The sequence below is a fragment of the Mesoplodon densirostris genome, chromosome 18, assembly GCF_025265405.1.
Source record: "Mesoplodon densirostris isolate mMesDen1 chromosome 18, mMesDen1 primary haplotype, whole genome shotgun sequence".
Classification (NCBI taxonomy): domain Eukaryota; kingdom Metazoa; phylum Chordata; class Mammalia; order Artiodactyla; family Ziphiidae; genus Mesoplodon; species Mesoplodon densirostris.
In genome coordinates this window covers 45,006,934-45,019,034 of record NC_082678.1, presented here as the reverse complement: position 1 = coordinate 45,019,034, position 12,101 = coordinate 45,006,934, and the positions used below count along the sequence as shown (strand labels likewise).

At 40.4% G+C, this 12,101-nt stretch overlaps 1 protein-coding gene across 2 annotated transcripts in view; it reads left to right on the top strand.

Moving 5' to 3' along the window:
• NUP88 (nucleoporin 88) overlaps nucleotides 1-12,101 on the top strand; it is a 38,316-nt gene that overhangs the window by 6,102 nt on the left and 20,113 nt on the right. For both annotated transcript variants that reach the window (XM_060081363.1, XM_060081364.1), the window contains exons 5-8: nucleotides 1,494-1,580; nucleotides 4,324-4,500; nucleotides 8,795-8,981; nucleotides 9,472-9,619. In XM_060081363.1, the coding sequence (XP_059937346.1) occupies nucleotides 1,494-1,580; nucleotides 4,324-4,500; nucleotides 8,795-8,981; nucleotides 9,472-9,619 (599 nt within the window). The remainder of the gene's footprint in view (nucleotides 1-1,493; nucleotides 1,581-4,323; nucleotides 4,501-8,794; nucleotides 8,982-9,471; nucleotides 9,620-12,101) is intronic.

The window sequence follows — 12,101 nt, the reverse complement described above, 5'->3', positions numbered from 1 at the left end:
TAGAGTGTTCACATGCCCCCAACCCTAGGATATGACATGTCAGAATCACCCAAGAATTCCCTTGCCTTGGTGGCCTGTAGTTTTTGACAACACATCTGGCATTCAGCTAGGAAATGAGATACCCGTTTCCCCTTATTGCAGGTACCCCTAAATCTGGCTGGTTCTTTTAGGGCCTTTCCTGCCCACACATTTGGCTCTGGAGTTGGAGGTAAAGAAAGGAGGAGGACCCTCACATTCCAGACATCGTCCCATACTCTTAAGGACTCTTGACACCTTCTGTCTTATGTAAGCTGGAAAAGGAGATTGTGAGGAGATAGTGTAGGTCTAGGTCTTCCTCATATTAAGCCCTAAAGGAGGTGTCTGGCCTCAGATGTTGAAGATTCCTTTTAAAATATTGGGTATTTAACACTTCTCTTTTCCTAAGCTTTGACCCTATTGACAGTTTCAGGGCAACAAGAAATTCCCCCTCCGTGCCCTGTTGCATTTACTTTTGCTTTCACTGTTCCGCATTACAATTTATAGGACTTATTTGTATTTTGAAGTTAGTAATGCTTGTAGGCAGCTAGGAAGACCACAATGAATGGTGTGTCCAATTGGATCAAATTTTCATTAAAAACATTTATTAAATGACATTCTATTGATAATGGAACAAACTAAGGTTAAAAATTCTTTGTGGGATCAGACAAAATAAGTGATTAACTTGATAAAGACTTAAAGAGGGACATTGGATTTCTAATAATGATATTACTGGCCTTTAAAAAATTTTTTCTCCTTTTAGCAACAGCCATATATGCTGTGAAAATTTATTATTATTATTATTTTAGCCACGCTGTGTGGCTTGCAGGATCTTAGTTCCCCGGCCAGGGATCGAACCCGGGTCCCTGGTAGTGAGAATGCAGAGTCCTAGCCACTGGACCACCAGGGAGTTCCCCCCAAATTTATTTTAAATTAAAATGATTTTGGTAAAAAAATTTCTTTTAGTTTTATACTAACCTCTTGAGAAAGCAGGGAAGACATTGTGTCTTTATATAACACAAATATGTACAAATTGCAGGCTAAAAGTCACCCACTGTGCTGGCCAGCTGGTATATAAAGAAGAGTGAGAAATGGTTTCTTCCCTGATGAGATTGGGTGTCTCACAGGCAGAGACAGATGGGTATAACTGAAGGGAAGCTGGCAAACTTAGAGGCAGTAGTGAGATGACTAGACAAGGTGAATATGGCTAAGGACTGAGGTGTGGTGGTTGGGGAAGGCTGATGAGGCATTTTGCTTAGAGTAGAGAACATTTCTTCATGTCCCAGGGAAACCTTCCTCTTATGTTTTTATGGAACAAATGAAGTAGGCTACTTTGTCAGTAACAGCAAGATCTTTGGCAGATGCTTGTGATAACTGGTAGGAAAATTCTCAGAAACTGACTAGATGGAAAGGATAGAGGAACTTTGGGAAATGAAAGAGAATTTTAAGTACTGGCTTTCTTCTCTTTTGATTGCTAGAATTTACTCTCTACGTGAGCCCCAGACACCCTCTAAGGTCGTTGTACTTTCAGAAGCAGAAGAGGAAAGTCTAATACTCAATAAAGGGTAAGTTTTTATTTGTGTCATGAAATTTTTAAAAATTAGTTTATTGGGATTATAAATGCAATTTTAGCAGATTGTAAGATTTTCCAAAGGTACCTTTAGCATGCTTTTTGGTAATGTGAGAAATAAGCAAAAATAGGCGATATGAATAGGTAACGGGAAGTTACAAATCTGAATGTCACTATAACTACTAACTTGGTCTTTTTTCAAGAAAGTTAAAAAATGTGAATAGCTGAAATTTATTCCCTGTTGTATCTTGAATAAGAGAATGAATTACAATATTGCAAAGTTACAGAAAAGGTGGAAGGTGAGAGTGTTGGGCTGGAGGCCTGCCAGCTGTTCACTCAGTGTGGATGGGCAGATTGCTGGACCCCCAGCACCTAGTACCCCAGAAGCTGGAGCACTTCTGATTCTCCTGTGACCCTGGCTTCTTTTATGTTTTCTTACCCACTACAGGGGCAAGTTCCTGGCTACTTTGACCACTAACAGAATCACCCTTTGAACTTACAAACCCCATTCCTCTGGCCTCCTGACCAGTCTTTCCGGTGATTACCACACATGATCACCCACAGTGTGTGCATGTAGAGAGAAGCCTTTAGTAGCAATATTTCTGGAAGTTCCATTTAGTTCTTTTCATGTCTCCATGATGGTCATATCTAATAATCTTCTTTATTTTTGTTTTTCTAACCGTTATTCCTTTGAATATTTTATATACAGCTATTCTGTATGTGACAGTTTCAATATCTGAAGCCCTGGGGAGGTGGGGATCTAAATCTGTGTGTGTTCTTCCTCCTGCCCCATGATCTTGGTCGCTTCTTCCTGTGATTGCTCATCTCTCATTGTGAACTTACGTTTACTTGATCTTAATGTTTTGAAATATTGAGAGCCTGAGTTGGGGGTGTGTTCCTCCAGAGAGGAATTTCATCTGCTTCTGCTAGGAGTCAGAGGTTGCCACCAGCCTGGGGACCACTTTAATTCTCTTTAATAGTCCCACAACTGAAAGTTTCAGTCGAATGATTTTAATGTCTTATAGCACCAGCTCTTTAACCTCATATCCAGCCATCTCCACAGTGGGGAAATACCTGCCTCTGCGAGTTGATAGGTCCTGTTCTGGTGTCGGCAGTGAGTTTCCATTGCTTTCCAACCTCCTTTGCCAGGCACCCTGTCCAGATGAGAGGCCGTAGAGCAAACACAGTAGTTAAGAGCTTTGGCTCTGGCGTCAACACCTGGTGGGTTCCAGTCTCAGCTCTGCCGCTTGTCAGCTGTGGCGTCTGGGCAAGTTATTCAGTTGCACTAAGCGTCATTTCCATGACTGTATATTCCATGAATATAAAAAGTAGTGACCACTTATTTGGATTATTGTACAGAATAAATGGGATCATGCATAAAAAGTGCTTAGCATGGCACAGAGTAAGTACTCATTAATTGATACCTACTACCATTATTAGAAATATTACTATATTTATTAAGTTCCAGTTAAGTTTGGATGGCTTGGTATTTAAGTCTCTTTGAAATAACTGCTTTGTCTATTTGTTTCCATTCATTGTCTTAATTTTTTAGTTTAACTCAGGCAGTTCTTTTAATTCTGGATTTTGGGATTCCTCATTTTTTGCCTCCTGAAACCATATACCTTTCCATGTGATAAAGAAACTAAGATATGGTACCTATAACAGCTTGGAATGATGCTGACTTTCTCAGCTATATGAAACTGTGGTTTTATTTTAACCATATTCATTAACCTTGTGTTAAACTGGAATCTTTTTGAATAACAAACTATACTAAATTTTAAAATACAAAAACAGCATGTTTTATCATTTGTCTTTCCTGATTATAAAGGTAATGTAAATTTGTTGTAGAAAATTGGGAAAACTAAGAAAAGTATTAAGAAGAAAATATTTTAAAATTTCCTGTAGTCTGTCCTCAGCATAACAATCAGAGTGCTACTTTTCAGTATAAATCGGCTCATTCTGCTTCCCTGCTCTCCGCACTCCATTGATTTCTGCCCGCTGACTGCAGCCCTACAGCTCAGTCCTCCCGCTGCCCAGGCTCTGAGCTCCAGCCACTCAGCCTCCTTGCCATTCCTCAGACACTCCTGCCACCGCCCTCCTTGGTCTTTGCGTGTGTCCTTCCTTCTGCCTGAACTGCTCCTTCTCTGCGTGACCACAGACTCGCTCCCTTACTTCTTTCAAATCTTTGCTCAAATAGCACCTTATCAGAGTCTTTCCCAGATCACCTAAAGCAGCACCTCCATCAGTACTCTCTTCCCCTGCTTTATTTTTCTTCATAACGTCACATTCTGGCTCTGTGTTATGTGGTTGGCTTCTCTGTGGACGTCTCTCTCGTTAGAGGGGGGCCTTTGTTCAAGTCACTGATGTTTCCTAGAACCACAGGCACTGAGCGCTTAGTAGTATTTAGTAGATATTCGTGGACTGAATGCCTCCTGCTGCTTAGAGATAACTGTTGATATCCTTGTGTTTTCTTCCTGTTTCTTTTCTGTGTTTATGCATGTCTGTATGTGTGTATTTTTACTGTTTGTGTGATTGTATATTTCAACTTTATATAATTTTATGGCCTACTTCTTTCATTGAATTTTATGAGAATTTTCTGATGTTGTTTAACATTCTTCATTATCACAAATTTTTGTCTTATCACTCCATTGAATACAAATTCAGTCCCCACCTGCTGTTATTGGACATGTTATTTCTGTTTTCGTTTCCAACCAGTTGGTATTAAAATCTCTTTTCAGAAGGGCCTACACCGCATCTCTAGGAGAGACTGCAGTTGCATTTGACTTTGGGCCCTTGTCGGCAGTCCCGGAAAACATGTTTGGACAAAAAGGCAAAGAGGAAGTATTGGCTTACCCCCTGTACATCTTATATGAGAATGGAGAGACTTTCCTTACATATGTTAGTCTGTTGCACAGGTAAGCTGAGGAGGTAACCCACCTGAAATGAAAGCCCAGCTTGTGCTCTGGTATAGATTGTCATGGTTGCACTTGGGGTCCATGTTTTTGAGTTTGTGGAAGTATTGCAGCCTTTGAAGGCTGGCTTGCATATTTTGAAGAGAAAGTTGATACAGATCATTTGACTTTTCATTTCCTCTTATTATTTGGGTAAGTTCTATAGAATTCATGGATAATCACATAAGATAAGACTGGATTTGTGTTCACAAAGGATAGTCAATCAAAAAAGTATTTACAGACGGTCCCCAGCTTAGTCAGACTTAGATTTTACGATGGTGCAAAAACAGTATGCATTCAGTAGAAACTGTGCTTTAAATTTTTAATTTTGATCTTTTCCTGCACTAGTGATATTCAGTTGATACTGTCTTGTGATGCTGGGCAGTTAACACAGCTTCCAGTCAGCCACACAGTCACAAGGGTAAACAACTGATATACTTAGAGCCATTCTGTTTTTCACCTTCAGTACAGTATTCAATAACTTACATGAGATATTCAACACTTTATTATAAAATAGGCTTTGTGTTAGATGATTTTGCCCAACTGTAGGCTAATGTAAGTGTTCTGAGCACATTTAAGGTAGGCTAGGCTAAGCTATGGTGTTTGGTAGGTAAGTTGTATTAAATGCATTTTCAACTTACAATATTGTCAACTTAACAATGGGTTTATTGGGATGTAACCCCGCTTAAGTCGAGGAAGATCTGTATCGTGTATCTTACGTGAACAAGGCACCATGGGAATGGCTAGACATGGTAATCTGGTATCTTATGTCCCAGCTGTGGGGAAAAGACATACATAACCATGGAAAGATAATGACTCATACTGCATTAGTGGCGCATAATAAGAACCCAGAGGAAGGAGAGATGATTCTGACTGAAGAAGTTAAGGAGATTTTCATAGAGAAGGACTGATGTCATATGAGACTTAAGGCTTTAAAGCCTTTAAAGGATTAAATGAAGCATCAGGAAGGGTAAGACCATTTTAGTCACAAGAGCAGCATGAAGTCAAGTGTGAAAATAGGCAAGTGCAAATGTCGTTTAAGGTCCAATGATTAGACACTTGGGGCTAGAGCAGAAGATTCAGGTAGGGAACGTCTAATGATAAAGCTGGAAGCTCCTGTCCAGGGAAAATGTGGTGGAGTTAAATACCTAGTTAAGGGACGTGGAGTCTTTTCTGCAGGAATAGGTTAGTAGGAAGCCAGTGATGGTTTCTAAACAGGAGAAGGATAAAACAATTGGTTAGGAAAGGGACTGGAGCAGAGAGACTTTTAAAGTAACTTCCAAATTTTAGTGTAAGGTCTGTAAGAGTTTGAACTAGGGTGGTAATGCAAAGGAGAAATGAACTTAGTACATACTACAAAGAAAGGGTCAGTAAGACTCTGTTGCTGTTCGGATAAGGGAGTGATGAGCCGTTAACAGAAATAATGAGGTCAGGAAGGGCAACTAATTTGGAAATATTCCATGGACAGTTGGAAATACAGGACTAGAGAGAAAATACAGTTAAAATAAAGAAATAAGAATCATCTCTTGGGCTTCCCTGGTGGCTCAGTGGTTGAGAGTCTGCCTGCCGATGCAGGGGACACGGGTTCGTGCCCCGGTCCGGGAGGATCCCACACGCTGCGGAGCGGCTGGGCCCGTGGACCATGGCCGCTGGGCCTGCGCGTCCGGAGCCTGTGCTCTGCAACGGGAGAGGCCACAACAGTGAGAGGCCCGTGTACCGCAAAAAAAAAAAAAGGATCATCTCTTATGGTGAGAGTTAGAGTCAATAGAGGATAAGAATTTTGGGGAAGTTTGTAACTGGAGAGGCGTACGGCCCGGATCTGGACACTGTAAGTTATTTATTTATACATCAACAGATATTTATTCAGGACTCACTGTGTGGCAAAATATGGGAATACAAGGTTGAAGGCAGAGTCCCTGCTGTGTGGTTCCTTGTCTACCAGAAAGGCCTACACCAAACCAAAACTGTAGTACAACGTGATGTGCTGAAGGCATCACAGGGTGCTCTGGGAGTGGGACAGAGTAAGTGCTTAGGCTGCCTGTCTTGGAGGACTTAGAAGATAGTAATACAGAAGCTTGGACCTGAAGGATTCACTAGGTAGAAATGGGAGCGGAAGTGAATCCAGGAGAGAGAAGAGAGGATGCAAAATGAAAGAGATAAATAAGAAAGATGAAAGAGCTTTATAGATGGCAGAATGATGAGGATTCACTGTCGATCCTTTTCTCCGGGACAGAAATGTTCTCTGCCTTTCACACATGATCTCTCTCTTGGGAGGCTTCTGTGGTAATGTTATTACCCTCCCTTACCCTTCCTCTCCAAACTACTTGGCCCTTGTTTGTCCACATTATCAACCTAGTAACCTTAGCCCACAACCTGAAAGTCATCTTCTACATCCTCTTAAATCCAGTATGGTTCCAAAATTCTATTGATTTTACCATGAAAATTTCTTGAATGTATATACCTGTCTCTCTATTCCCCTGTCCTTGCTTCAGACCCTCATCATCTTCTGTCTAGATCATTCTTCTCTTAAATAGTTGCCTTGAATCCCGTTTTGGTTCCCTCTTTGTCATCCTCCTCACTACACTCTGATTAATCTTAGTAAAGTGAAACTCTATCACTCTTGATTTAAACCTCTAGTGACACACTGTCACCCAGCGGAGAGACTCTGAGTGCGTTAATGTGGCATACGAGACTGTGTGCTTCATAAGCCACTCCTGATTATCTGCCCAGCTACTGTTCTGTTGCCTTAGACTTTGCACTTCACCTCGCATCATACCAAGCTAAGTTTCCTTCTTGTTAATTCCTCGCCTTTCATTTCTCCAGGACTGGATATATGCTGCTCCCTAGCTTGGAATGCTCACCATCCCTTCCCAGAATATGCTGTTCCCATTGATCTTACTTATTTTTGATACCTTTCTTACATATCTTACTTGGTTTGTACCTTTCAGTGTTGCTTTGTACCCTGTAAATCCTTGCATTGTTACAGATGTTATAGTAATTCTAGTTAAATGTCTGCTTCCCCAACTAAACCATTACTTCCTTGGGGGTATTATCTAGCACTCAGTAAGTGTATTTGTCTAATCCAATTAAATAGTGGGTCTGAAGATAAGCTGCACTTCAGGATAAAAGTTTTGGGAGTCATCAGAATACAGGTAGTGGTTAAAACCAGGAATAGTTAATAGGCTCTTTTTTTAAAAATAAATTTATTTACTTACTTATTTATTTTGGGGTGTGTTGGGTCTTTGTTGCTGTGCATGGGCTTTGTCTAGTTGTGGCGAGTTGGGGGGCTACTCTTCGTTGTGGTGCATGGGCTTCTCATTGCAGTGGCTTCTCGTTGCGGAGCACGGGCTCTAGGCGCGCGGGCTTCAGTAGTTGTGGTGCGCGGCCTCAGTAGTTGTGGCTCACGGGCTCTAGAGCGCAGGCTAAGTAGTTGTGGTGCACAGGCTTAGTTGCTTGCTCCGCGGCATGTGGGATCTTCCCAGACCAGGGCTCCAACCCGTGTCCCCTGCATTGGCAAGTGGATTCTTAACCACTGTGCCACCAGGGAAGTCCTAATATGCTCTTATATAAGTGTGTATTTTGAAAAGAGAAGAGGGTTTACAGTGGAATCCGGGAGAGCGCAAATATTTAAGAGACAAAAATTAGGAACAGGTATTAGAAAGGTGTGTTCAGAGAGGTAGGAAGAGAAAACTAGGAGAAAGAATGTACAGGTGTTAAGGGTATTACGAAGCAATCATTGTTAACCAGTTATAAATGCTTCACCAGGTCGAGATAAGGGCCTTTTTTTGCATTTAGCAACTAGAATCTCAATGGTGACCTTTGCCAGAGAGTAGCTTCCACTGGAGTGGTGAAGGCATAAACCACAGTAAATTTAGGGCAGGATCTTTCAAACTCTGCACTATTGACATTTTGAGCCGAATCATTCTTTGTTGTAGGGGACTGCCGTGTGGGGCAGTGTTTAGCAGCATCTCTGGCCTCTAGACACCAGTAACCTCTCCCCCTCCTCCCAGTGGTGGCAACCAAAAATGTCGTCAGACACATGCCAGTGTCCCCTTGGGGGCAAAATATGTCCAGTTGAGAAGTACCAAAGAGGTGGAAATTGAGTGGGAAAATGAAAAAGTGGAGACATTGGGGATATACTATATTTTTAATTAGTGTTTGATAGCTGGGGAAAGACAAAGTCAACAAAAGGTTTTAAGTGATGAGCATGGTTGTCTTCTATCAACATTTCCCAAGTATGTTTTCACTCTTTCTTTAGCCCTGGGAGTGTGGGAAAACTGTTAGGCCCGTTGCCCATGCATCCTGCAGCTGAAGATAACTATGGGTATGATGCTTGTGCTGTACTCTGCTTACCATGTGTCCCCAACATCTTGGTGATTGCTACTGAATCAGGAATGCTGTATCACTGTGTTGTGCTGGAAGGGGAAGAAGAAGATGACCAAACAGTAAGTCGGGCTGCTGTGGGCATATTTGTATCTCCAACACCAGGGATAGGACCTGGACCAGTATGAATGTTTCGTATATGAGGAATTTTATAGTTTCTATTTGGCACTTATGTGTATTTTGAAAACTTAACACTTAAAAGTAATTGAAGCCCACTTTAAAAACTTAAACTGAAGGAAGTTAAAATGCGCCCAGGTTACTTGGTCCAGCGACCTATATATTTCTTTCTGAACTCTATATTGCCACCTTTGGTGACAGGTATAAAGAACCTCTGAATCACTGAATTGGCTCTTCTCTAAACTTGTTTATTTACAACTTCCTAAAAGAAGAGAGGCCTTTTTTTCGTTTTTAAGAATAACAAGGCACTGTTGGAATAAAGGGTGGAATTAAGAGTTTGAAAGCACTATTTGATCCAGCTTTTTGCTTCTGTTTTTAGTTGTGTACATTTTCAAAGCAACATGAAACACTAAAATTACAGTGCTTTTTTTTCAGTCAGAGAAGTCCTGGGATTCCAGGGCGGACCTCATTCCTTCTCTGTATGTGTTTGAGTGTGTGGAGTTGGAGCTTGCCCTGAAACTGGCATCCGGAGAGGACGAGCCCTTTGATTCTGACTTTTCTTGTCCAATCAAACTTCACAGAGGTAAAGTTTTCACTAAATTGAGTTCTTTTATTTCATTATATTTGTACTAAGATTATCACAGGCCATTCCTGTGTAATTTATTTTTTCTGTAGTTCCAGCCTTTAAAAAGTTGACTGCGTTCTTTTGGCCTTTCAGTTACAACATTGCACTGTAGGTCCAAGAAAGACTAAGCAAATTCCCCAAGTTTTAGGATAGTGGTCTTCAGTCTGGATCCACTCAGATTTATAATAGTGACTTTTTCCTGGCCCAATCAAAAGGAGATTTCATGATTCAAATTCTTAAATGTATGCAAACTTTAATAAACTTTTAAAATAACTTTAAAAATAAAATTATAATGGTATTAAGGTTTCTCTTTAAAATATCTTTCTTCATTTTAGAACATACTGTTATACCCAGACCTATTTGAATGTTTCCTTTTTTTTATTATTATCTAGATTGTTATCCAATTTAATATGAATTTGAAACCCAGCTAGAGAAGGGGATTTTTGCACAACAAATCCAGTATCATTGGACCGTTTGAATAATGTGTCTGAATGGTCCTCTCACCCCCCCACATAAGCCCTCATTCCCCAACTCCATTGTTTTTTGTTTTTTGTTTTTTTTTTACATCTTTATTGGAGTATAATTGCTTAACAATGGTGTGTTAGTTTCTGCTTTATAACAAAATGAATCAGTTATACATATACATATGTTCCCATATCCCATCCCTCTTGCGTCTCCCTCCTACCCTCCCTATCCCACCCCTCCAGGCGGTCACAAAACACCGAGCTGATCTCCCTGTGCTATGTGGCTGCTTCCCACAAGCTATCTACCTTACATTTGGTAGTGTATATATATGTCCATGCCTCTCTTTCGCTTTGTCACAGCTTACCCTTCCCCCTCCCCATATCCTCAAGTCCATTCTCTAGTAGGTCTGTGTCTTTATTCCTGTCTTACCCCTAGGTTCTTCATGACATTTTTTTTCTTCTTAAATTCCATATATATGTGTTAGCATACGGTATTTATCTTTCTCTTTCTGACTTACTTCACTCTGTATGACAGACTCTAGGTCTATCCACCTCATTACAAATAGCTCAATTTTGTTTCTTTTTATGGCTGAGTAATATTCCATTGTATTTATGTGCCACATCTTCTTTATCCATTCATCCGATGATGGACACTTAGGTTGTTTCCATCTCCAGGCTATTGTAAATAGGGCTGCTATGAACATTTTGGTACATGACTCTTTTTGAATTATGGTTTTCTCAGGATATATGCCTAGTAGTGGGATTGCTGGGTCATACGGTAGTTCTATTTGTAATTTTTTAAGGAACCTCCATACTGTTCGCCATAGTGGCTGTACCAATTCGCATTCCCACCAGCAGTGCAAGAGTGTTCCCTTTTTTCCACACCCTCTCCAGCATTTATTGTTTCTAGATTTTTTGATGATGGCCATTCTGACTGGTGTGAGATGATATCTCATTGTAGTTTTGATTTGCATTTCTCTAATGATTAAAGATGTTGAGCATTCTTTCATGTGTTTGTTGGCAGTCTGTATATCTTCTGTGGAGAAATGTCTATTTAGGTCTTCTGCCCATTTTTGGATTGGGTTGTTTGTTTGTTTTTTTGTTATTGAGCTGCCTGAGCTGCTTATAAATTTTGGAGATTAATCCTTTGTCAGTTGCTTCATTTGCAAATATTTTCTCCCATTCTGAGGGTTGTCTTTCGTCTTGCTTATGGTTTCCCTTGCTGTGCAAAAGCTTTTAAGTTTCATTAGGTCCCATGTGTTTATTTTTGTCTTTATTTCCATTTCTCTAGGAGGTGGGTCAAAAAGGATCTTGCTGTGATTTATGTCATGGAGTGTTCTGCCTATGTTTCCCTCTAAGAGTTTGATAGTTTCGGGCCTTACATTTAGGTCTTTAATCCATTTTGAGCTTATTTTTGTGTATGGTGGTAGGGAGTGATCTAATCTCATACTTTTACATGTCCCTGTCCAGTTTTCCCAGCACCACTTATTGAAGAGGCTGTCCTTTCTCCACCGTACATTCCTGCCTCCTTTATCAAAGATAAGGTGACCATATGTGTGTGGGTTTATCTCTGGGCTTTCTATCCTGTTCCATTGATCTATCTTTCTGTTTTTGTGCCAGTACCATACTGTCTTGATTACTGTAGCTTTGTAGTATAGTCTGAAGTCAGGAAGCCTGATTCCTCCAGTTCCATTTTTCGTTCTCAAGATTGCTTTGGCTATTCGGGGTCTTTTGTGTTTCCATACAAATTGTGAAATTTTTTGCTCTAGTTCTGTGAAAAATGCCAGTGGTAGTTTGATAGGGATTGCATTGAATCTGTAGACTGCTTTGGGTAGTAGAGTCATTTTCACAATGTTGATTCTTCCAATCCAAGAACATGGTATATCTCTCCATCTATTTGTATCATCTTTAATTTCTTTCATCAGTGTCTTATAATTTTCTGCATACAGGTCTTTTGTCTCCTTAGGTAGGTTTAT